General features: G+C 38.7%; 1 protein-coding gene across 1 annotated transcript; it reads right to left on the bottom strand.

Moving 5' to 3' along the window:
- Positions 1 to 1,396: 1,396 nt before the first annotated feature.
- Positions 1,397 to 23,752, bottom strand: DENND6A (DENN domain containing 6A). The gene is made up of 20 exons (XM_032120379.1): positions 23,431 to 23,752; positions 20,382 to 20,420; positions 20,233 to 20,275; positions 17,413 to 17,525; positions 16,340 to 16,420; positions 15,863 to 15,968; positions 14,678 to 14,757; positions 13,173 to 13,235; positions 12,471 to 12,526; positions 12,010 to 12,132; positions 11,736 to 11,831; positions 9,602 to 9,696; positions 7,786 to 7,851; positions 7,631 to 7,695; positions 6,900 to 6,989; positions 6,140 to 6,193; positions 5,944 to 6,053; positions 5,276 to 5,378; positions 3,726 to 3,800; positions 1,397 to 3,248 (listed from the first exon to the last, which is right to left on the bottom strand). Exons 1-20 carry the CDS (start codon positions 23,734 to 23,736, stop codon positions 3,117 to 3,119), a joined length of 1,896 nt encoding a protein of 631 aa, XP_031976270.1. The 5' UTR covers positions 23,737 to 23,752; the 3' UTR covers positions 1,397 to 3,116.
- Positions 23,753 to 24,994: the final 1,242 nt, after the last annotated feature.

The following is a 24,994-nucleotide window of genomic DNA, read 5'->3' as shown; positions in this document are numbered from 1 at the left end:
CGGCCGCCGGGACACGGGGCAGCCCCGGTAACGCTGCGCTCGCAGCCCGCAGCGAGAGACTGGTGAAAAAAATCCTCGGAGAGCCTCCAAATGCACCCCAATAGCGACAGGGACAAAAATAATAATAAATAATTTTTTAAAAAATCAAACAAGCCCACCCTCCGCCCCGAAAAAGCAAACCAAAACAAACCAACAAAAAGCAGCACTGTGATATGTTACTATTACTATACTATTATTATTTTTATATCTCTATCCACTACTACAGTAGTGATTCTTAGGCACCCCGGGCACAGCAGGGCCGTGTTCTCACCCCGCCCTGACCCTCCCCCGCGGCCCCGAGCGGCAGCACAGGGCGAGCGTGGCACCGAACTGATCTCGGTCTACAGGCCAGGGAGCACCAGACACCGGGAGGTAAGAGGGGAGTAAAACTGAACCAAGCCAGGGTTAACAGTCTATTAACAGAAGGTATTTACTTATCCTCTACTAAAGAAAAATATTGTTAATGATCTTTATTAAGATACTCCCAAACCAGATCCTAACATTTGGCTACTAAGCCAGACACTTTAAGCTGTTCTTTTCATAGAACCATAGAATAGTCTGGGTTGGAAGGGTTGGATCATCTCATTCCACCCCCATGCCATGGACAAGGATACCTTCCACTACACTAGGTCCTCAGTGTCCTATCCAAACACAATCGTGAACACGTCCAGGGCTGGGGTATTCACAGCTTTGCTTATGGGTAAGGTTGAAAATCTTGTTCTAAATTTTGTTCTTCTGAACCAAAAGCCTGGTGTTATTAAGATGGAAAGTTGTATTTTTATAAAATAATAAATCATACCTTAAATCTAGGTCATGCCTAAGATGTTAATGTGATCCTGATCAACTACGAAAACTAGCAGGAAGCTGTAATCTAAAGAGCGCAGTTCTAGGTTTCCAGTACTTACCTATCTTCTATTCAGAGCATTCAGTGTTTACGCTTTTTTTTTTTTTTTTTTTTTTTTTTGGCTAGGAAAGTTAAGCTTCCCTGTACTTGAGGATAGTTACTTTCTAGATCTCCAAGCTGGCCTATTCTTACTGTGTCTGAGTCGTTACTAGATACCTTTCAGTATTTCAGTGCTTTGAGTACAATCTAATAAACGCTTGCTTTAGAAGTGAACACTAGCTTTAAAACCCAGGCCCTGCCATTTCCTTTGCTGAGGATCCTGCAGCTCTGTCATATTCCAACCATGATGTGTAATCAAACTACAACACTACTCCATCACATTTCTGGTCAGCTCAGGCATACAGCTTCATCAAGCAGCAGTCTTTGCAAGCTGAACAGCTTTGCTTACACAGGAGAGGGGAAAAACCAAACACACCCATTTTCTAAGTCAGGTAACTTCCAAAGAAAAAAAAATAAAAATCAGACTCTTTTATTTTTGTTTAAAAAAATACGTATTTGCAGTCATGTGCTAGTTATCATAGTTGTTACCAGTTTACATGGAACTATACAGTGCTCCAGGTTAAATATTTAAGATAACTTAGGATATGAATGGCCACTTAATAATTTCTAGATTAAAAATGCTTTTCATCAGGACGTGCAAAAAAAAATTTTTCAAGTTAGCAATTAATGCTGAAGTGGTATAGTTTAAGTAATGTGATACATTAAACTTTTGGTCATGAGTAATTGTGTACAAAACATAACAGTATTAAAATACATTATTTTCATAAAAATACAGTTGTGACACTTTATATCTAAATAAGACATTTTTAGAAAGATGGTATGAAATATTTGTTATACAAAAGCATTTTCTTATAGCAGGATTATGTCATAAGTTTTTAAAAATGCTATCCAAGCGCTTAAAAGCGGAGTGGTTTTTTTAAATAACTGTGATGCACTTGACATATAAAAGTATATGCTGTGTATACACAGTAGCATTACATTTACTGTACTTGAAACTGGTCAAAGTACAACACTACATGTGGAACAGCTGAGTTCTTATATACCACTGAAACTTGTTCAAGAAGATAAACATCCCATTCTTGTTGCTTAATAATGCAAGAGGAAATTACTCTTTATGCATGTCTGCTGTATGCACATACCGAGAATAATTTCATGCTACAATTTTTTTTGCCAGTCTGACCTGTCCAGAGGCTTTTTTCAGCTGAAGCCAACATCTTCTCCCTCCAGTCTCATCACCTCCTCAAACACTTGACTAGTGTAAGCCACAAATAATAAGGTTACAAATTATAACAGGAGCTGACTGGTATGATGTCCAACCGAAACAGACTGTGTATCAGCTAACTCTACCCAAATCACCGATTTTAAAATCCCTATTAGAACACCACAGTGTTTATTTCCTGTGATGAACACTACATGCTTGCATTTACACAAGTGACCACTTGAAATCCTGGATGTCAACAGTTTAAAACCACAAATTAGTATATAATTACTTTAAGGCATGTAAGAGCACCCTAATAACTGACACTGAGTGGAAGAGACTTCCCTTCAGAAAATTTTTGTCAGCTGCCTTCTCTTCTTTAGAGATGTCAAATCAGTATCATTTTGGAGAGATGACAAGAAGGAGAAATGCAGAAAGTTAAGAACAGATCTGGTAATTTCAGTTGTTCCTAAACAGTTTTGAAAGCTGTGATTTACTAGTAAAATACCTCAGTTAAAAGGTATTCTGGCCAAATCACCAATTTGTCAGTTGGACTTACCACTAGCTAAAAACTAAAACAAAAAAAGAAAGAAAAATAATTAGATACTACATCAACAGGACAGTACAGGATCAATATTGCCTACCCCTGAGTAGGATTGGGTATAGCAGCACCAATTGGAAAACATTCTGCAATGCCAGCACTGCACTGTAGTCCTATACTGTGGCACAGCTTCATATGACCACAGATTATTCTTTAAGAGCACTTATTTCAAACAGTATTAGACACAAGAATCCCTTTAGTTGCATTGGTATTGAAGTGGAAAAAACAGTGAAAATGATATAGTGGGCTATACTATTAGTACAGTCCAGTTGTAGTGTTAATGTTTTACAGCTGTGTTCCAAACTTGGTAAGCCACTGTCTTCTGTGAGACTATTTGCCTTTTGGTTTTCAGCACCAAAAGAGCCCAGTAGAAATCATGTTGTGCCAGTTTTGAGCAAGATGTCCTGTAAGTCATCTGGCAGCGCCAGTATAATATCATTGATGTGTGTCTGCAGCTTTTTCAGTGTGTCAGTTTTCACAGGAAGATGTTCTCTGTCAGCCTGCAACTGCAAAGATACCAGAAAACATGATTTCTACTAAAATTGCAAGTTTACCTTAAGAAATATTGAAGTCATGTATTAGAAAATATGGAAAATGAATTCCTCATTTGTTGACTGAGTAGGAGTTTGGACAATAGCAGGTTTTCTCAGCAATCATACAACAGTGAGAGCAACACTGATGTGGACTTTCAGTTATAAAAAGAAAATTTGGTTTTCTTCTTCCCTGGGGATTCAGCTCAGTTCCAGAGTTCCAACTAATTTAAAAAAAACCCCAGCAATACAATGCTTCCAGCATAGCTGGCTGATGTTGGGAAGCCAAATAACTTTTCAGGCATGGCTGAAATTGACTGTTTTTGTTTTGAAAGCCTGAATGAATGATTGACTCTTTACCTACATCAAGAAGAATATTTTCATTTATGTACTTGAAAAAACAACTATATAATGCTTTTATGTAGCTAAGTCATGTTCAATTCAGTTACTTACCAGTTTATTTTTTAACTTTAAGACAAGATCCACCGTTTCTACCTCAGTATGCTTCTGACTCCAGAAAACCAAGTTCTAAAATTAAAAAAAAATTAAGTGTTTAAATATTTATGGTTACATGTGTAATTTTCAAAAGTAGTCTTAAGCTATAACTAATGTTCAGAATAGGTATTTTCTTTATTCCTATGCCATTTGCTAACCTCACTTGACCCATGCACTGTCTTTACTGTGAGCTGCAAAATCTACTTTATTTGCCTGTTTGCCCAGTACTTCACCTAATAGCAAACTTGCACACAAACACAATACAAATAAATTAAAGGGGGAAAAAAGTCTTGCCAAACAGGTTTAGTTTGAAAAAGAGCATCTACAATGCAAAATGGCAGTGAATGATTAGCAAATCAGAACTGCCAGCACAATGCAATATTAAAGCACTTCAGGGCAGTGCTTACTGTTTCTAGGGCATTAAAGGAGATCACAGTTGATAACTAGTAAGATACAATCAAGTGAATTTTCTTATGGAAGTTCTGTTCCCCTACCCCCTTATGACTCACCTATGAAAGACATTTGTTCATGTACAGGGAAACATTTCTTTTGTGGATCAAAAGAAAAAACAATAAAGAAGCAGAATTGGTAATAAATTTGTAACACATTTCCTTTTCTTTGATTAAATCAATGTCAAATACAGTTGGATAGAGTCTATGTTGTATAACTGACCTGCAAATTATTTGGGCTGCTCTGTTTGAACAATCTGTTTGAATTTGCTACATTGTACTGTTTGGGAATTGACAAGGCAAGGGATAACAACAAATAGCTTTTGAAAAATAACCAGAGCAATCTTGTTTGCTTGTTTTAAAGCTGTGGCATTGCCTTCCTTTATTTTTGTTCTTCCTATTCCCTCCTAGCTGTACAATGTCTTCTCCTCTTGCAATTCCTTTATCGGTTGTTCTAACTCAAATTATATTGATACCCACTTTGGCTTCTTAATTAAGGAAGGGATCTTACAACATAAAAATATTTATGTGGCATTTTGTTATATATAAACAGATTTCATTTCTCAGCTTTCACTTACTGTGGATCAGTTGTAGGCTTATTTACTAACCATGTCTAATTAGCTGTCAATTAGCCTGTCAAATTCGCTTAATTTTTACCTTTAAAGGTACGAACTCTATCACAACTGAAAGTATGTTGTCAAGGATGCCAAGGATGGAAGCTGAACAAAATAATATTACCAAATAAGAGGAAAAAGCTTTTTTTGGGGGGTGGGTGTGTGTATTTGATTTTTAAAATATACAACAAACCAAAAAGTACTAAAGGTATGTTTTACAAACGATGACAGTTATGACAAGTGAACTGTATTTCATATTGTTCTCTTGCTGTGTTAGTTCTAGCTTGTACTTGTTTAACAAATTCATGTTTTACTAGATCAGAATTCACAAAACTGTCAAAAATTTCACGTTCAACCTATGAAAATGGGAGTAAAACTGACTTGTGGGAGAATATATTTTTATTGCAAGATGATAAATATAATCATAGGCACACATTTTTCTAACCTCATTACAGAGTGCTTCTAAATGAAGGGCCTCTAACTTCTGTGTCATTTCTTTCTGCCGGCTCCTAAACCAACCATCAAAGTTTGGCGATTTCAAAAAATGCCTGGTAAAACACCAAAGAAAAATACATTTTATATTTTAAGTACAATTTGGTAACAGGGTTTTTTACATCATCAAATGTAATTATATTTGAGATTGAAGAAGATATTAGAACCCTTTCTCTACTTTCCAAAAGATGTAATATTCTGAAGTAGAGATTAACGGGTGCTTCTATTAATTAAGAGAAGGATTGAGAAAAGAAGGTAAAGAACGTGTCTGAAACACAATAAAGATTAGGAAATTTTAGGAAAAGAAAAATCAAGGCTCAGTTTGAAACAGCCTAATTTTTATCTTTGTGTTTTATTGGAAGGAGGAATCAAGCTAAGACCAGAAATAAAACCACAAATAACACTATCTAATAATCTACAGAAACCTGTAACGTTAGCAGAGAAAGAGATTTAGGCACGTAAAGTATACTTAGTACTATCAATTTCTATTAAAGCATATATTCTAAAAGAAAGCCTTATTCAAATCAATCCTGATTTTAAGTTTGCTCAGGAAAAAAACAGTATTAATACTACTGATGTGTCTTAATTTAGATAATTTTTTATGCTGATGAAATAAATTACCTGTAAAGTCCTATCCAATCTCCCTTTAAACCTGAGGTGAGCTGTGGTCCTGCTTTTTCCAGTGTCTTCATGAAGTCATCTTGGCTAAACTGCCTCAGCTGTGGTGGACTCTGTGGAAAGAAAGAAAATAAAAAATTAGCAGACCTTAATTTCTCCGATCACCAATTTCCACCTCATTCAAATTATACTTCCTTACCTTCCAGGGTGATATGCATTTCTGCAAAGGCATTAGGCTTGCCACATAACGTTCCTGGGGAAAGGAAAAGGAAAGGTTGTTTGCATAACCAGTATTAAAGATACACAGTCCACGTGTGTGTTTACTTATTGCTTGTGACCACAGCATTTTCTCTTCTCAGTGTTAGTACAGGGTGCGGTTGTGCGTATTTACCACATGAGAAGACAAGAAGGAGCTTATCTTATACAGATTGTACTTCCCAACTCCAGAACTTTAAGGCAGCAAAGTTCAAGAAGGACATGAGGCAAAGAAGGACAGGAAGCAAACATACACATAGAATATCTATATCCTGAACTTCAGCCACTGGTAAACAATCTCTCTTTCCTTTGGGAACAGTCTACAGGTACCTTCATATCATGGGTGATTCCAAACAGCAACCACACTTCATATCAAGTGTTTGGAAGAGATTTTCTGAGTCCCTCACCCAGACATTAGAGTTAGAACTAACCCACGGAACACTGTCTGAGCTGTGGCCATCTCTGCTCTAGCAAGGCTTGGCACAGGCATGGCCAGAGCCCCAAGGTGTCCAAGGCACAGGGAGTGGGGCCATGGCCAAGTGTCAGGTGTGACAGCAGGAGGCACCTGTGCCTCGCCAGCTGGACCCAGTACTGGACCCAGGCTTGATTCCAGGGGTACACTGGAGAGCTACTGGACTTAGGGTAACTCCAGAAAAACTACTCCTTGTTACTTACGTAAAAACTCAATTAGTCTAAGAACTCACTAATGGAATAATGAAACTTTCCGTCAATTCCAAGAAATACCGCCGAAGTATCACACTCTGCGCTTCCGTAGGACGTTTCTGTTGTACTCCCTTAAAAAAAACCAAAAACAACAAAACACAGTCAGTCTGTTACTCCAAAGTATGTAGGTAGTTGTGGTGGGTTTACTTTTCATGAATATTTATTCCAGTGTTTCTGTATTCATTTGCCATAAGCCCACACACAGCACCTCCTACCCTGAACCTGGAAAGGAAAGCAGTAGCATCAAGTCCTTTTGTAAAGAAATATTTGTCTTTGCAATTACTGATTTTTTTATTTTCATGTAAAGAAACTCAAGGAAAGAAACGTTTCTATAAACAACTGTTTGCAAATCAGTTAAAATTTGGTAGCTCTGAGTCTTACATGCCTCATGTGTGAGACTTTTAGACCAAAGAGACTGCGGGTGGCAGAGGATGGAAAACCTCAACAGATGAACAGATAAATACTTGTAATCCTCTAAACTATTAAGCTAATTTATTGAGTCCTACCATTCATATGGTTATAGAAGCTGCTAACAAGGCAGCAGCCCTTCTACAATGAGGGTGTATATCAATCTATTTAGTTATGACTGGGGCAAAGGAACCAGAATCCAGTTTCATTTTGATTACACAGTGCAGCCTTAAATGAAAATACTGTACAACAGTACACAAAACACACAAACCAGTTTCCATTAAGAAGTGACCTGCACCATTACCTTTTGCAACTGCTTAACGATTTCTTCATCTTTGTTCAAGTATGGCTTATAAGAGGTGTAAACACCTAAAGAAAAAAAGCAGCATATAGCCAAAGGAGAAATGAGGTATGCCTTTTAAAATCGTAACACTGGCAATTTAACTCTGAAGTTATTACCAGGTTTGGAGTCCAAAGTTTTTAGGTTCTTCAGTTTTTTCACTTTCACCTGCTTTGGAACTTCACCTGCCAAAACGCATAAAGTCATCTTACTTGAAGCCTATCTAATATTGTAAGAAACATTAGAAGCATTGACAAGAATCCAAGTACATATCCAGAACACACATGAACGACAGCAAATAAGACTTTTCACTTTATATACGGGTTCCTTGTTGAAAAGAAAAAACCAAACAAAATACCTGAAAATCAACAAAAACACGAACAAGCAAAAAATGAACCAAAAAACCCCACAAACAAAACCAGCCAAAGGATGACCTTCCAAATCCAAGAAGCCAAATAAACATACAGATATATAGCAGTGAATAATTGTTTTCTTAATTTCATATTTTTATTCCATCTTCCTTTGTTCCCCTTAGTGTAAATGCTTTTGGGAAAAAATCTTTGGTACCTTGGCAAAATTAAAAATTGTATAGAGGAAAATAAAATAGTAGCCACGGATTTAGTGTTGTAAGAAAATTAATTTAAGCCTCCTTTGTCATATGCCATACTAAGGGCTTTTGTTTTGTTTTTCCAATTTATCCTGCTCCAACCAGTAACTCTAAATCCTGTTATCAGTCTTGCAGCCTCAGCAGAACCTTCCTCCTAAATCTATTTGGATGCTTGACTTTAGAAACAGTAAAATTGCTATTGAAACTGCAGAGTGGGGGAAAATGTAAAAAAAAAAACCAACAAAAAAAAAAAAAAAAAAAAAAAAAATCAGAAGCTCTCTCTTTATCCCTAAAGAAATAAAATATACATTTTTCAAGACAGGTCAGACAGATACATCTCTAGAACTTCCTGACTAAGCATTTCCCATAACTACATCAAAACTACAATTTCATACTTAAAGCTGCATATCAGATTTGAAGGCCACCTGTTTATACGGCTTTTCAGAGTTTAATTAAGAGTCTACTATCCAAACATTAACTACACAACAGTGAAGTAACTCCTCCCCACACTACCCTAAGCCCCCACAGGTATTCTGACCATAGACAGACATGGTATTTTAAAGTAAAGCAAAACCTTGCCTAATTATATTGAACACAGTATGTAATCTTTAATTAATTCAGTGTATTCAGAAATTAAAATTAACTTCTTCTGCAAAAATTAATTTTATGGTGTTTTATCTTAACTACATATTTATGCATTCCCACTGTCAGAACAGCATAGTGAACCTGTCACAGCAAACAGCTACATTCAGGAATTTCATACAATAATTAGAGTGGTGCAGTATTTTACTACAGGCTGGCAATTGACATGTTATACAAAGATTACATCAAAATTCTACTCAATCATGTAAGGAAATCATCCAGACTGAACAATTAATAATTACTGGAATATTGCCAAATTAGAAATATATTATCAAAATATTGTCAACAACTTTTTATATTACTGTAACATTCAAACTTAGCTTTCACACAGGTCTTATGTTCTGTGCTGGCTGTGACTGATTTATTACATTCTACTCACACTAAAATTAACATCAGTAATATATTATGTCTCATTTTAATACCTTATTGGTAGAGATACAAAATCAGGACTCTGTGAAAGGTAGAACGTTATTACTAATGAGTATTACTACCTTTTGCATTTAATATACTAGATTTGACAAGACATAGAGAAGTCAAGATTCTAATTTCACTTGACAGATTTACATCCATGAAAATTTAGTTAGCATTAAACTAAACTAATGGAACATAATTACATATGTTTGTAAATAAATAAGCACACAGTTAGATCCCATCACACAGGATTGTAAAAGATATTTTTATTTTACCTGGAAGTTTGATATCTCCAATTCGGATAATGTGAGGCCAGTGCTGAAGTGTTTTAGCAAAAAAGGGATTTGTCACCCCTAGAATGACAGATGGCCTAGAAAAATAATGACAGTGTTTAAAATACAACAGCAACAGCTTTTGCCCTAACAAATACAAAAGGTAAACTTAAATTCTTAACTTGAAATTATTTTCCTTTGGTATTTAAGAGAAACATTTTAAATTGCACATAAGAGCACAAATGTTTATCAAAGTTTCAAAGTTTTAGAAAATAAGACAGAGGCATCTTAAAGTACAAATGGGAGTGAAGAATAAAAATTACATCATCTGCTTAGACTTGGCTAAATTCTGCCCATTTGCAATGGCGAGAACAGGGCATTATCTGTTATTGGAGTTTTGTGATGTGTTGGTTTTTTGTTGGTTTTTTTTTTTTTTTTTTAATGAGCAGGAATCTGACCCATATTTGAAAGACAAATTGCTACTTTTCAAGGTTTGATTGTAACAAACTCTCAGTGCTTGAATGTGCACGTCATTAAGAAAATGAGACACTTGATATGCCACTTGCTTTAAGCAGTAGTTATCAAGTGATGCAGCACAAACACATTAACAGCACTATGCCCCAGCTCACACCCTGCCAGATTTTTCTGTCTGCTCTGTGCTTGGCATCTGGCTTGGGGGGTGCACAGGGGCACCCAGGGAACAAGAGGCAATAAGAGCACAGGGCTGCTGCTACAGCATAGGCCTGCAGAATTTGGGATTTATAGCACTGATATGATGACATAGGAACATATTTTTCAATATAGTGGTTTCCACCCATTTTACAGTCAAACATCAGCTAAGGAATATAGCAACAAGTCTCACTGAACCTGCCATCTTAAAAATAAGTTATCATTTTGTCAGATTGGTCTTAAAAATCACAAAATTTAACACTTTCTGTACACTATCCTTAAGTTTCCCTGCCCCCCTCTTACTAAAGTAATAAAATACACAGAATTGGCATCATTTGGATTCTTCACCTTCTTAGATCCACGGCTTTAAAAACCTATTTCCAATTTTTCCAACTGTTTGTTTTCCATAAGAAAGAGCAATTTCAGCTCTATTTCAAATACTAATCCATGTAGTGACCAACCTTTCTATTTTGCTACAGTGGATGCAATTTTGAAACACATGCAGTTTAACCAAACTCTTCCTGGAATTATTTTTAGAAACTAAATTACATACTGCATAACCATTCCCATGGAACACAATCTAAAACATATTGCCTATGTTTATGTGTTTTTCCACTGCTCTATCTCTGGAAATACATCAGTTGAGAGGAAAACTACAGTAAAAAAACCAACAAAGCAAACAAAACATCCAAATCAACAACCTCTGCCTGTTCTGATATTAGAAGAAATTTATCTATTAAAAGATCAGTGAATCTAGCATATGCACTCCATTCCCAAATCAAGCTACATTTAACTAACATGTATTAAGAAATACTGGAGGCATATGCTCTCAAAATAAGAGCAGGATTTAGAAGAAATAAAGAGGAAAAAATGTGTCCTTAAAGCAGTTTTAAACATCACTGGTTTTGGACATTCACATTCTTAAAAAAAATAAGCTTAATTTCTGAATTATTTACAATAATAACCTAATAAATTTAGTGAAGAGATATTTGATTTTTAAATTGTCTCAGTTAGGACACCAACTGACTTAGCTTTACAAAACAGCTGTATGGATGTTGGATTCTACAAGTCACTTTGTTTTGCAGTTAATTAAAAACTAAAACAATTACAGCAGAATTTCCAAGGAGCTACTCTGGAGCTGGTGTTGCACAGACAAACCCTTATGGAAAAGCAAGAACTTTTCTTGGTTTCACACTTGCAGTTTGACTCATTCTGTAGAGAAGTATCCAGTGAAGCTCAAGCCTAGTTTAATTATGGCATTGTTTCATAACTTCTTTGTCCTATCTAACTGGAATGAAAACTTGTATCAGTTGTTTACTGCACACTGAAAGATAAATCTTACCAAAAAAAAGTCTAAACCTTATTCTCTAATGATAGAAAACCAGAATAGTTAACAGTATTTTAATCCTAATTTATGGTTAGAAGTGGTTTTGAGCAACATCTTCCCCAGAGAGTTTTATTTACTTACGGGGCTTGTGTGCGAGTTGTGTATTCTTTGAATTCACTGTCGTGGATGGTGAAGTATGGCCTGAAATCACTGCAGTATTTCAGTGGTGAAATGCAGCTGCAAGGTACAAAGAGGATGAGCTTGGTTTATGTATTCAGTGCAAACTTTCATGAAAGACACAAGCAACTCTAAACTTTGTAATGCTTTTTCACACTGAGATCAAATGAAGGTCCACTCAGCTGCAATGTTACACTGACTCCCTTTAACATTAGTTAGGAAGCTGTACTACATTTACCTCACAAGGGCCAACACAGTTTCTGAAGACTCTGCTGGTGACGGTGCCATCACAACAAGTGGTTCTCCCAGCAGCACCAGCTCCCAAAGCATCTGAATGTGAAAGAACACTGGACAGAAACACCTAAAAACAGATTGAGGTATTTTAATACATTTGACATCATAAAATACATATTTCTTCTGGTTAATAAAGGGATAAAAAGGAAGTTTGGAGTAGTATTTTAATAGTAATTTGAAAACATAAAATACTCTTGTAAAATGGAACATTTAATGAACTTGCTCATTTATTGCAGTTTCAGCCTGTATATTGTCCAAACTGTGTTTTGGCAAACTTCACAGAAAAAGAGTATTAAAACCAACACTGATAAATGTCGCATACAAGCAATGAGACATGTTAAGGAACTGTCATAATCAAAAAACGTGGGAATTCACAACTAGGAATAGATCAGCCCAAACTCCTACCTGAAAAGATCTACTTCATGAACAGTCGGTAAAGCCATGGAGATCTGAGCATCTGCCTAAAAGACATCGCAATGCTTGGTTTTTAGTCATCAGAACACCTAGGTATTAAATGAAATGGTTTCCCTTAAATGCTTACAGACAGTAGACAGTATATAGCCTAATTATTTATGTACTGCTGCAGTATATAGCACATTATCTCCACAACTACCTTTGTGTTCCATGAGCAAGATAGCCCCCAAGACAGACACACACCCCCCCCCACTTACAGGCATGTGACTTTCAGTCCAGAAAAGATATAAAATACTGAAGCTGTTTTAAACAACTGCACATGAAAGCACAGACAGATTTGTTTAATAACCATCTCCTATGACTAAAGACTTTTAATTCTAGATTCATCCTCAAAAAAACCCAAATTATCCAAACATTAAAAGATTGTTCAGGTTAGTAATTTTTTCAGCCAACTATCTTCTTCCAGGACCTGGATATCTATCCCTGCTTAGGGTAACTGGGTTAGAATATCCTTTCTATAAGAATCCAGATCGGGACTCCTCCATTCAAAGTTTCAAAGACTGTGGATTTCATTATTATCAAAGTGTATGACAATTTGCTACCAATCTTTTCTAACAAGTTTAAAGTAAAAGAATGAAAGCACATCTCTAGCTTTGTCTGGGTTTATATACAATATCAGTATCTAATCTCTACCTGGTGCATATTCTGTACTATCGGTGTTGTTCCAGGCTTGTCACGATATGTTGGAATCCGCAACTTGGAAAGAAAAAGAAAGATTTATTTTCCCCTGTATTGAATCCAGCAGATACTTAAAATGCTGACTTAGAGATAATTTGTAATATTTAGAGAGGATATACTGCAGCATGATGCTTGTTTACAGAACTTCCACCTACAGAATTTCCAATTGCAAATTGAATATTAGAATATGAAAATAACACTCTAGTTAAAAAAGAGACTATTGGTAAAATAAGTCAAACTTGTTACTGTAATTTCAATTAAAATACCTCTAATGTTGGAAAGAATGATCTGAAATAAGGTCTTGGGGGTTTAAAACAGTACAGAATTACTTTTAGAAAAAATCCTCTCCTAAAACATTAAGATGTTCTGGTGAATGAGGCAGAATCCAAATAGTCTGAACACAAGTATACTTCTCTGGTCTCACAGTTTGCATCTGTAAGTCCTGAGTACTAGAAATGTGGTCATACTGGAGGTTGGTATGCACAAATGGATGTCATTTACACACAACACTTAAAACTGCCCAAGCAGAGTAAGAAAACAGGGACACAGTATCACTGGGCAGTAATTAGTTTTACTCAGTTTAGGAATGCAATTTCAGCTCTCATGGGTAAGAATTATTTATGAGATAAAGGCAGGCAATACCCAAGCAAGATATATCTGACACTCCTCATCATCCAGCACCCAGAACTGTTTTATTAAATTTCTGCTTTCAGAACAGCTTCAGAAACTTCTTTCTCTCCCTGGTGATGCATACGTCTTGCCATAAACTTGAGAGCATCTGCTGAGAAGGTACTTCTGGCTGTAACCTCCAATTTCATCAAACCCATTTAATGGCATTTCATATGGAGATGTTACGACTCCCAGTGGCCCAGTTCTTAACCACTGTTTAAGCTCTACACTTCCTCCCCATGCACTAAATACAACTTCTTTAATAGTTTTCTTCAGACATATTTCACTGCCATTGAAAATTATAAACAGCACAAGCAATTATTTCTGCTGTGTGGGCCAAAAATGATTTTTACTTGTCCACTTTCAGGAACGAGAATGATTTTCATCAATATATTTAATTTGCTTGACTGGAACTTAACTCTCAGTATTTTCAAGTGCTACTTTACGTTTGATTTGACAAATATAATTAGCACTAAAGTCTCCTAGAATACAAATTGCAGAGGGATGATACAGACACTGCAATTAATAGTTGTACTGAAACATCGCTTTTTAGTATCTACAAAAATTAAAAATTAACCTAAGCACCATAAAAGATCCTCCCCCCAATCAAAGCACTGAATCAGGATCTTCCAGACCTTCACTCTGAGTGCAGTAAACATCTGTTTACTGCTCTCAGTAAACTCCTGTTTGGAAGAACAGGACAATGAAAACAAGGCACAAGGCTGTGAGGACCTGTACAGTAAAAGGTGGGGGAAACACCCTCAGAGAAGAGCAAGTGCAGGAGTACTTACCTTCATTATAACACCCATAATCGGCAACTGCAGAACTTTCCCTGGTACTGGTGGTGGCCAACGATCAACGTCACTACAAACTGAAAGAAAATATGAGAGTTTCTGTAAGCTATAAACCATGATCACAGAGTCACCTTTGTGCACACTGCAACTTTAAATTAGTGCTAATAGTCCACAGCTGTTCTACTTGTCTCTGGATCACACTAAATAAGTTTTACAGCCTTTCAGACATTCTATATGTATTATTCCATTAGAACTGTAAAGTTTTTAATTTCAAGAAAACAGTGTTCTCTGGTCTTCCATTTTTTGTAGCAACAGGACTTCCAATTAGGTGAAGAAATGTTATCTGCAAAACCACAAAAGTATGTACTAAAAAACTTTGAAAAGAACACCTACATTTATGTACATTGGCTACTACTGCAGAACCAATAAATACCAGCCGTTAAGAAAAAAGTTGGCTTCTATCTTGGCTAGAAAGTTCTCCAGCATTTTCTTGTGAACCATTATGAATATAATACATAATTCTCATAGTTTCTGATTATTTTGCTCATAATACAACCTCTCAAGAAAACAGGTGATTGAAAAATGCAATTCCTTCATGGTTTATGCAAATTGTTGCTCAGTGAAAGCAAAAAAGCGAGAAAGTTGGATGGGGCAGGCACAGTACACAGAACAGAGCTCTTTCAGGCAAAGAGCAAATAACTTTCCTATTTGTCCTTCTCCAGCTCTTTCAGCTCTGCAGTAAGGCTGAGGCACCTGCTACCAGTGCTGCTCTGTTGCTTTTTCCATTTGGTCAAAAAACAAACAAATCACACACACAAAGAAAAACAAACCTCAAGCAAGATGACATTTGTACAGTTGCTTAGCAAAAGTTGTCAGACTGCCCAAAAGGTCTTGGGCAACAAAGAGTGCAAACTAAGGATTGCCATCAGCTCCTTGTGCTCAACAGCTGGTCCTGAAACACACACAACCCTAGATGTGTTTCAGGAAGGACCTCCAACTCTCCCAGGGAGGATCCAGAGTTCAGTTAGCTCTGTTCAGTGATCTAGAAGTCAAGCCAGTTTGCTAAAATTTCAACCCTCTACCCTGCAAGAAGACAAAACCACAAACTAGAACACGACAGTGTTGCTTATTTCTCCAGAACAAGTACGTGATAGCGTAAGAGCTCCGTTGTAAGATCAGTACCTGCTTCCAGGAAAGCTTCACTTTTTTCAAAATATTCTGGCGCTATTTGCTTGAGCACAGTACGAAAGAGATGGACATAAGGCAGCTTGCTGATGAGGACCAGCGACTGGAATAAGGAGTTACAAAACAGAAACACAATTTCAAATTAACACTACCCCTCGGTTCTACTGCACCTGTTCCCCTCAGACAACACCAAGTGTGACTTTTCTCACATATGCAAGCCAACGACACATCTGACTACAGACAAACTGCAAACAACCCCAAAACTTCCCAACTTTTTGTTTTTAAACACAGACACAAAACTATCTCTTCTGACAGTAGAGCTGGAACATAGCACAGCTGATGCAAAATTAGACCAATTTAACATAAATTAATAACTAATTTAGTTAGAGAGCAAGACAGTTTTCCTGTTCCTCTGCAGTCACTGAAAAATAATTAATTTGCAAATTAATATTTACCTAAAAGAACTGAAATTACCTTCTGGAAATAGCCTCTTTTTAATGATTTGTCTCGAACTTGTCTGAAATACACATAGCCATAGTAATATGCTGAATCTTTCTGCAAAAGAAAGGAAAGAATTCAATACAACCACCTGATATTGCCCCCCTTTCTGAAGCATTCAACAGACAGTTTAAAAGCCTATTCCCCTGCAAGCTCCAAAGTTGATTAGCTACAATAAACTAGAAGGATTACTGTGTTTATTGGCATAATCTTTTTTCAGTAAGTACTTCAAAGAGAAAACTTCAGTGTGTGGAAACAGCTGTGCTTTCTGGCTTTACTATTTTTATATCTACATTCTCCTGACACACTGTGAAACCAAAAATAGAAATAATTTCCTGAGGAATAAATCAGCATTAACAATTCTGCAAAGTAGCACTAAAAAGATTTTAGCAGTTAAAAACCTTAAAGCCCTGACTTGAAGAGATAAAACCTAGTCTTTCAATGTACTAGTTTTACAAAAGATTCTTGGAATATTACAGAAGTAGGCTCTCACATTTCAAAGACCAGACATCAGCTTCACCCTTCCTACAAACAGGAATTCATGTGTTGGCCACATAAACAGAACTAAATTGAGTTTGAGAATCAGGCTTCCAGAGGCCTCAATATTCCCTATGGACATGATGAGAACAACTTTTGGCCGCTACCTCTTTTAGGTAACTGCTCCATCTTCAAAAAGTGAAGGGTGGAAACTCAGAGCGATAGCCCAAGTTGCTTGGATTTTTTTTTAATAACATTATTAAGCACTTCGTATTTCCACAGCAGTAATGGTTCTTACAATTTGATCTACAGGTTTCTAGTCAATAATGAAATAGATCTGGGCTTCAATTTAATTCCTTGTAATCGAAAATCCATACTAATAAAACTTAAAGAATAGTTAATGAAACTAATTATTATTATAATTATAATAACATGCTACAACAAACATGAGTTTTGACTTTCAGGACATCCAGTTCAGAGATTTTTCTTTTCAAACATTATATTTAAAGGCGAAGACCCACAAATTAACATTACCCAAAAGAAATTTAACTTCATTTTTTCTCATTTCCAACCTTTAAGTAAACTGGTAGATCTCTATCCAATTGATCCAGAAAACAACACAATGAGACCTTCCTTCCAGGAGACCGTCGGAATCTAAAACAAAACTGTGTGTCCCCAAGACAACCTACATGGGGGAAGAAATAAACAACAAACAGACAGTATTCTGAGTTTGAGCCTTGTTTAACGTGAGCACTTGCTTACAGCCAAAGAGGTATCAGAGTTTTGGTTCATTTATCTTGCATTGCTCTTGTGAACATTTATATCTTCATAATTTTATAAGTGAAAAATTTGGCACCTTTGGCAACAGTAAATATACTGTCCACAACAAGGAAAGAAAGTCACTGCCTCACAGTGACTATCATGCCCTCAAACAGGTCAAATGGCTGTTCTCCTACTGGCATTACCCATTTCATCGGTATGCCTGTATAGTTTTCATCATCTTAGCCATGTCGTTCCTCTGCTAAATGGCTGCACTTTCCCTCTTTTTTTGACACCATACAGTTCACACAGAAGTCACACTGTAGGAGTGCATTATGCTGATATCTGTAAATCCACAGGCAGGTCTAGGATTCATCATTTTGAAAGCTGCAAAGCTAATTGCTGAAAACTAAGTGAAACTGAGTAGGACTTCCCAGTAATATCCCCAAGGAGTGAAGTTTTCCTTCATTTCTATCAAAATGAAATTCTTAAAGAAAAATGTAACTAATTCTCCAGGGAACTGTTCACCAGACTTGAAACTTCAATTTCATTTTCTCTTTCAGTCACACACATTCTGCTACAGCAAGCACAGACAGCCCAGCCCCTCAGTCAGAGGTACTGGCTGTGCACAGCAACACTGACATGCCCAGAGCACCCAGCTGAGTCCCAGAACCCCTTGAAGCTGCAGTCAGAAACCCTCAATGCACCAAGACAAAACCAAAAGCAGCAAAACATGGTGTGATGGGATAACTATCTAATTCAAATAGATAGTGAAAGCAAGTGCTCAGCAACAGATCCAATGATAAGAAGAAAAACCACAGCACATGACAATAACACAGCACTAAATATTTGCTTCAACTTTTCAAAGCTTGTTCCCTTCATCCAAAGAAAATACCTCACAAACTACTATATAAACCTACACACAGAAGACCTAAAAGTAAATTACCCTTAATCATTAATGTGTTGAAATATAATTCAGAGTATCATGTCTTCTTATGGAGCAAGCTCTTCCAGAAAAGATTGGTAAGTGTCTGTAAATGTCTGTTCTACCCATGCAGAGAAGGTCCAAGCATTATTTTAAGGATAACTGTACTGGGAAACTCAGCTTAAAACCACAAAGAGTGTCATCATCTAGTAGCTGACTAAAACAACTTTCCCCTCTAAATTCATAGCCACAAGTACTGGAATAATATCTCTTTGTAGTTGTAAGAGAAAGAAGTTGAATTAACCTTTTGAGCCATGAAAACCTGGGATGGACTGACCTCACATTTAGCTGCAAGCTAATAACTTCTTTCACTGCTATATTACATCAAGCTTTCTTTTTTATGTTAAGGCCTATGATGAAAAAATAAATCCTACCAGACAGGATGCACTTCCAGCCTTGTGGAAGGCAGGTTTTACACAGGGAACCCCTCCTACACCATTTGAAACTTAAGCCTACCAAGATTGATCAAGAACCAACAGTTCTTAATAGGGACACTATAAAAAGCAAAAAAGTGGGATTTTTCCCTGCTGAAAGTAGAACCTCCTTACCTATTCTGCCTAAAGCAACTTTACTACACTCTTATTTGAAAAAATACACCAAAAATTTTTAAGAAAGCAACCTTCGTCACTAACACATGATTTTGTGCCTTCAAGACACCTTTTAAAGACTGAAGATACAACCATTAACAATGAGAGTAGTGAGAAGATATCATTAATTCATCTTCTCTTTCAATAACAGAAAGAAGCTCTGCCTCTATTTACATACAGAATAGCAATAGCAGAGAAAATATCTTAATTTTAATGACATTTAGACAAAGGAGAAAAACTAGCCAAAATACTTTAAAATAAATTACATAAGAGAGAGCTCACACACATTAAAAGCACAAATCTGCATCACCCCCTGTCCAAGCTGTTACACTGCAGAGCATCCACAAGCAGAGTCAGTGCAGTTACAGGCACAAGGCTGGTCCTGCAGGTTTTGATTTTTGTATAGAAATAAACGTGAAAGTGAGTGTCTGTACTTCTGCAATATCTTTTTGCAGGTGGTCCAACCCATCAGCCACATGCCCCAATTTCTCTTTGGGAGCCGAAGTTTAGATTCAGGAATAATTAACAAGCAGGACCACACACAGGCACAGCAAGAATGGAGAAGATGGCTGAGGTTTTCCCTTCACAACCATTCTTTCTAAATGCTTTTGAATTTAAAAGTCAGATTCACTGTTATGAACTTAGAAAATATTTAGTGCTTCATGAGAAGAGGGTTCCATATACTTCCATTTGTTTTATTAAATCCTTCAAATTCCGTGCCTACTCTCCTTTCTACAGTGACAATACTATTATTTTGTTTAAAGAGCAAAATTAAGATGTTCATTCTTTACTTGCCAAGTATTCTGAAACGTCTGCACAAATGTCACTGGAAGGTCTTACACACTTACATAAACCGGAGAAGAATCCTCAAACCTTACTGCAATGCAGACAGTTGCAGTTTTATATTTAACCTTAGCTACAACATTTCTGTATTGCAATATTAATTAAGATATATAAATACATATTTGATCTAAAGCCCAGAATACATCCTGTCAAATTCTATCTTTTTTAACACAGTTTAGTCCCACAACAGATGACTACAGAGTAAAGGAAGCACTTACCCGAATTAGAATCTGGAAAAGACAAATAGCAAATATTGGTTTTCTAAAAGGTAGGGAAAAGAAAAGAGAGCTGTTATATTTCCTGAGATATAATGTATTTATATATTTCCTAAGCTAAAACCAAATTATATACAGCAACCATGACTTACCTCTTTATCTGTGAGTTTGGAATGTGGAGGATATATTACCTACAAGAAGAAAATAGTATTATTTTATTTGAAAACAAGCTGGGTATAAGCAGTAAGTTTCCATCAAATATTTTAACAATACAACCCTTGAACACCTTCCTAGCCTGAGGACATTTTCAATTGTAAGCTATTAATATTATGTCTCAGTTCTTATCTTCATATGCTTTTAAGCTTTCTTGATCACCCATCTTTACAAGGTATTTTGGATGCCAGTTAAGAGACCATAAACATTCATTTAAAAAGGTGTATTCAGAATGTATATTCAGAGTACTTGAGATTTTTCGTGCAAAAGGTCTCAAAGGAGAGCAAGATTACATCTTCTAGATTTAACTTGTACATGCAAAATGCACTAGATTATTACCTTTAAAGCAAACACACACTGGTGTCTGAAATCTGTTGCAATCAAAAGTTAGGTTGGAGTAACCAAAATTCAGCCACAAAACACCCTCTATATTAATACTAACTCTTGGAGGATGAACACTAGCCCCGAATGACAACTGTGAAAGCTCAAGGAATAAACTCAGTGTCATGGCTTTTTGTACTTACAGAAAAAAAAAAGATAACGTAAAAAGTTTTTGCAACACAGAAACCAAAAATGATGCAACACAATGTAAGATGTGGAAGCATACATTACACTTTTTATTTAAAAAAAAAAAAAAAAAGAATGTGCAAAATCAGTGATTATGCAAGCAAGTGAGAACAGAATGTACAGGAAAGAGGACAAACCTCAGATACTTAAATTTCACCTAAAAAGGTCCTCAAAACAACCCACTCCAAAACTACTGAAATGAGTGGCTACCTTGCAAGCAAATGAAATTTGAAATAAATTCCAGGATTATGTTTCAAAGGTTTCAGAGCTCCCAAAACTGGGACCTAGTCCAGGAAATTCAGAATGCAGGAACAGTAGCTCCATGCAGAGTCCTCATCTTACCATACAGCTAACACCCCCTTATCTCATTTAATCTTGTTCTACAAATATAAGTAAATTTATCTCCTGATAAAATAAGACTATCCTGCTCTATAGAAAACAACAAATATACCCACTGGCTGATCTCTGACTAAGCACCTTTCTGTCCCCCAGCCATAAAGTCTCCAGTACATTTTTTTCCCCTCAGTCTCCTACCAAATGATGTCCAGCTGTCTAAGACATTATGAAGGAAAGCGTTTCAGCAACTAAAGCTGAAAGCAGACACGAGTGGAACACATGCATTCTGCATGTAGCAAACCCATCAACCATCTTTTTTCCAACTCTGAATATTTTCCTTTGCTATCTTATGCTAAGAAATACACTAAATGTAACTCTCTCAGTAGCTGAATGATGCTGAAATTATCCACATTTAATCAGAAGATTGGCATACAGACTTGAATGCATACTTCTCCTCACTAGCAGGTGTTTCTTCCCAGAATTCCTATATAAACTGAAAACTAATTATTCTTCCTGCAGCTACATTGTGGAAAAAAACCCCCAGGCCTTAGTTCTGTAAACATTTTAAGTTCCATTTTAGGCACCCAGTTAAATCAACGTGCCTGTCAACAGAGGGGTCTGCAGCCAGGACAGAGGCCGTGCTTCCCTCAGCCACTGGGCACAGCAGCTGCCCAAGCCACAGGTTACACAGAAACGTTTGTCTTTGTTGTTAACACCACCTTATAACATCAAGAAGAGAACTCAGATAATTAGCACAGTATGCTGGCGTTTTATTTGCATTTATCTTTGGTGAACAGTTATGTATTTTACATATTATAGTAGCTGGATTAGTTGAATTTTAGGCTAGTCTGCCATGCATTTATGCTGGCATCCCTTTAAGGCGAGGCAAAGAAAAAAACTTTCCCAGCAGACCAAGAGTTTGCTGCGCAGTCACATGGTGAACAGGGTGAAACAGGATGTGAAAACTGATGCGAACGATAGTTCTTCTCTCCGTTTCTCAGCACTGTGAGCTCCCTGCGCACTCCCAAAGCAGTGCCACAGCTATCCTGCCCGTGCCCTCGGTGCATTCCCAAAGCAGTGCCACAGCTGTCCTGCCCGTGCCCTCGGCGCATTCCCAAAGCAGTGCCACAGCTGTCCTGCCCGTGCCCTCGGTGCATTCCCAAAGCAGTGCCACAGCTGTCCTGCCCGTGCCCTCGGCGCATTCCCAAAGCAGTGCCACAGCTGTCCTGCCCGTGCCCTCGGCGCATTCCCAAAGCAGTGCCACAGCTGTCCTGCCCGTGCCCTCGGTGCATTCCCAAAGCAGTGCCACAGCTGTCCTGCCCGTGCCCTCGGCGCATTCCCAAAGCAGTGCCACAGCTGTCCTGCCCGTGCCCTCGGCGCATTCCCAAAGCAGTGCCACAGCTGTCCTGCCCGTGCCCTCGGCGCATTCCCAAAGCAGTGCCACAGCTGTCCTGCCCGTGCCCTCGGCGCATTCCCAAAGCAGTGCCACAGCTGTCCTGCCCGTGCCCTCGGCGCATTCCCAAAGCAGTGCCACAGCTGTCCTGCCTGTTGCACAGAGAGCACAGCTGTGACACTGCCACGGCCCGGCATCCAGCTCGTGTTGAAGGGAAACTCTTCAAACCTGTAGAGAACCTTTTCACACATCTCAGTGACCTGGAGAACGCTGTTAATTATGAAGACCACTCACATTCTCCTTATTATCACGCTTTCTAACACCTAGATGCCATGGAAATCGGCACTATTCGTATGCAACGAAAGCCGACGATGTACTTCATACAAATCTCGGCACGCAAACCATTATTAATGCAAACCATTAACAAGGGCCCGCTGACAGCACAAGCAGCACCATGAGAAGAGCTGACCGAAGATCACCAGCCTCACCCGGGACAGCCGGACCAGTTCCCCAGGGCGCTGCCTCGCTCGCCACTCTGGGGCTCCGCACAACCACGTTTCCTCAAGCACGGCCGAGCTTCCCCCGCCTCTGTGCAACACCGGGACCAGAGGAAGCGCCCGATTCCGGCGGGGCCCCGCCGCAGCCCGCAGGCCGCGGGGCGAGCGGTGCCCCCCGCCCACCGCCGCACGTACCTCCACGGCCTGGCCCAGCTCCAGGTCGAAGCCCACCACACACACGCAGTGCAGCCAGGCTGAGAAGCGGTCCCAGGGCAGCAGCGACAGGCACTGGTCGAGACTCTCCGGCTCCGCCGGCGCCGCATCCTCCGCAGCCGCCTCGGCACCGCCCGGCCCCGGCTCCGGGCCCCGCTCCCGCCGCGACATGGCCCCGACCCCGGCCCCGCCGCGCGGAGTCACGTGACCAGCGGCGCCCCGCCCTCTCCCCCTCGAGCCGCCCGGAGTGGGAGGGGCCAAGCCGGCACCGAGGGGAGGCCAAACCATTCCTGAGGGGAGCGGGGGGGGGAGCGCCCCCCTGCGGCCCGGCAGGGAAGGGCGGCGGTGCCGTCGGCCCGGCCCGGCCCCTCCCAACAGGCACCGGGCGGGCGGAGCTGCGCGGACAGGGACAGGGACGGGGACGGGGACGGGGACAGGGACAGGGACGGGGACGGGGACGGGGACGGGGACAGGGACGGGGGCAGGGGCGGGGGCAGGGACAGGGACAGGGCATCAGCTACCCGGGCTGCAGACACCGCACCCGGCCCCGGGGAGCCCGTCCCACCGGTGCTTAGCGGGGTGCTCGTGGCGGCAGCTCTGCAGGTAAAGGATCAATCAGCTTTCTCTTCCACTTCGACATGTCCGTGACAGCACCTGCACGGGGACGACGTGGCCGCCAAGTAATTAGCGGGCGTATCTCCATCGTGTCCTTTGCAACGCTGAGCACGGCTCCGGAGGGAGATGGAAATACCCCTCTGGCTGATGACTGGACAGCTTCACCCTCACAGGAAACTGGGATAATAAAAAAAGCATCCAAATCTCTTAAACTCTCTTTTAGTGCCTTAGCCAAAGCCCAAGCTCTTTATTTAATAATGTAAGAGCTTTCAAATATTCTTTTAGCACAGTCCAACAGCTATTTATATTTCATTATGAAACATTTTGTAGAGTTAAAAGTGCTAAATAGCGATTTTATTTAATTAAAAAAAAATTAAAAAGAAGTCATGCATGCACCCCTCCAAACTCCTGACCTCTTTTTATCGAATTATTCACACTAGACTTTTGGTTGACTGCTACTAGAACAGCTTCAGCAGCAGTAGATGCAGACAGGCTGCTTACCTGAATCACTACATGTCATTTTTTCTCCACGACAGGAGTTGTAAATATTAAAACCAGAATAATACATCTATACATACTTAAAAAAATTTTAGGACTCCTTAGATGCACTGTTTTCTTAAGACCCATTAACAACATTTGTTTATCAAAACCAAACTGCTAGAAGTTAAACTATGCTTTGATCATTCGAGTAATTTTCTAGACAAAGGCATAACAAACATATAACTCAGACAAAATTATGGCACGGTAATAATTTGAGATATCAAATTATATCATGGATATAATTTGAGCCTTCAGTTATCATAAACCATTAGTGGCAAAGTGAATATTAGATACAAACTGAGATAGGAATGGGGTTCTGCAGTGTGCAGCCTCAGGCAGGGCTCTACAGGAAGATTCTCACTATCTCCAGCTGCTTCATGTATCTTACAGT

Source organism: Corvus moneduloides, chromosome 11, assembly GCF_009650955.1.
Source record: "Corvus moneduloides isolate bCorMon1 chromosome 11, bCorMon1.pri, whole genome shotgun sequence".
Taxonomy (NCBI): domain Eukaryota; kingdom Metazoa; phylum Chordata; class Aves; order Passeriformes; family Corvidae; genus Corvus; species Corvus moneduloides.
Note: the sequence above shows the minus strand (reverse complement) of the source record. Positions and strands in the feature narration are given on the sequence as shown.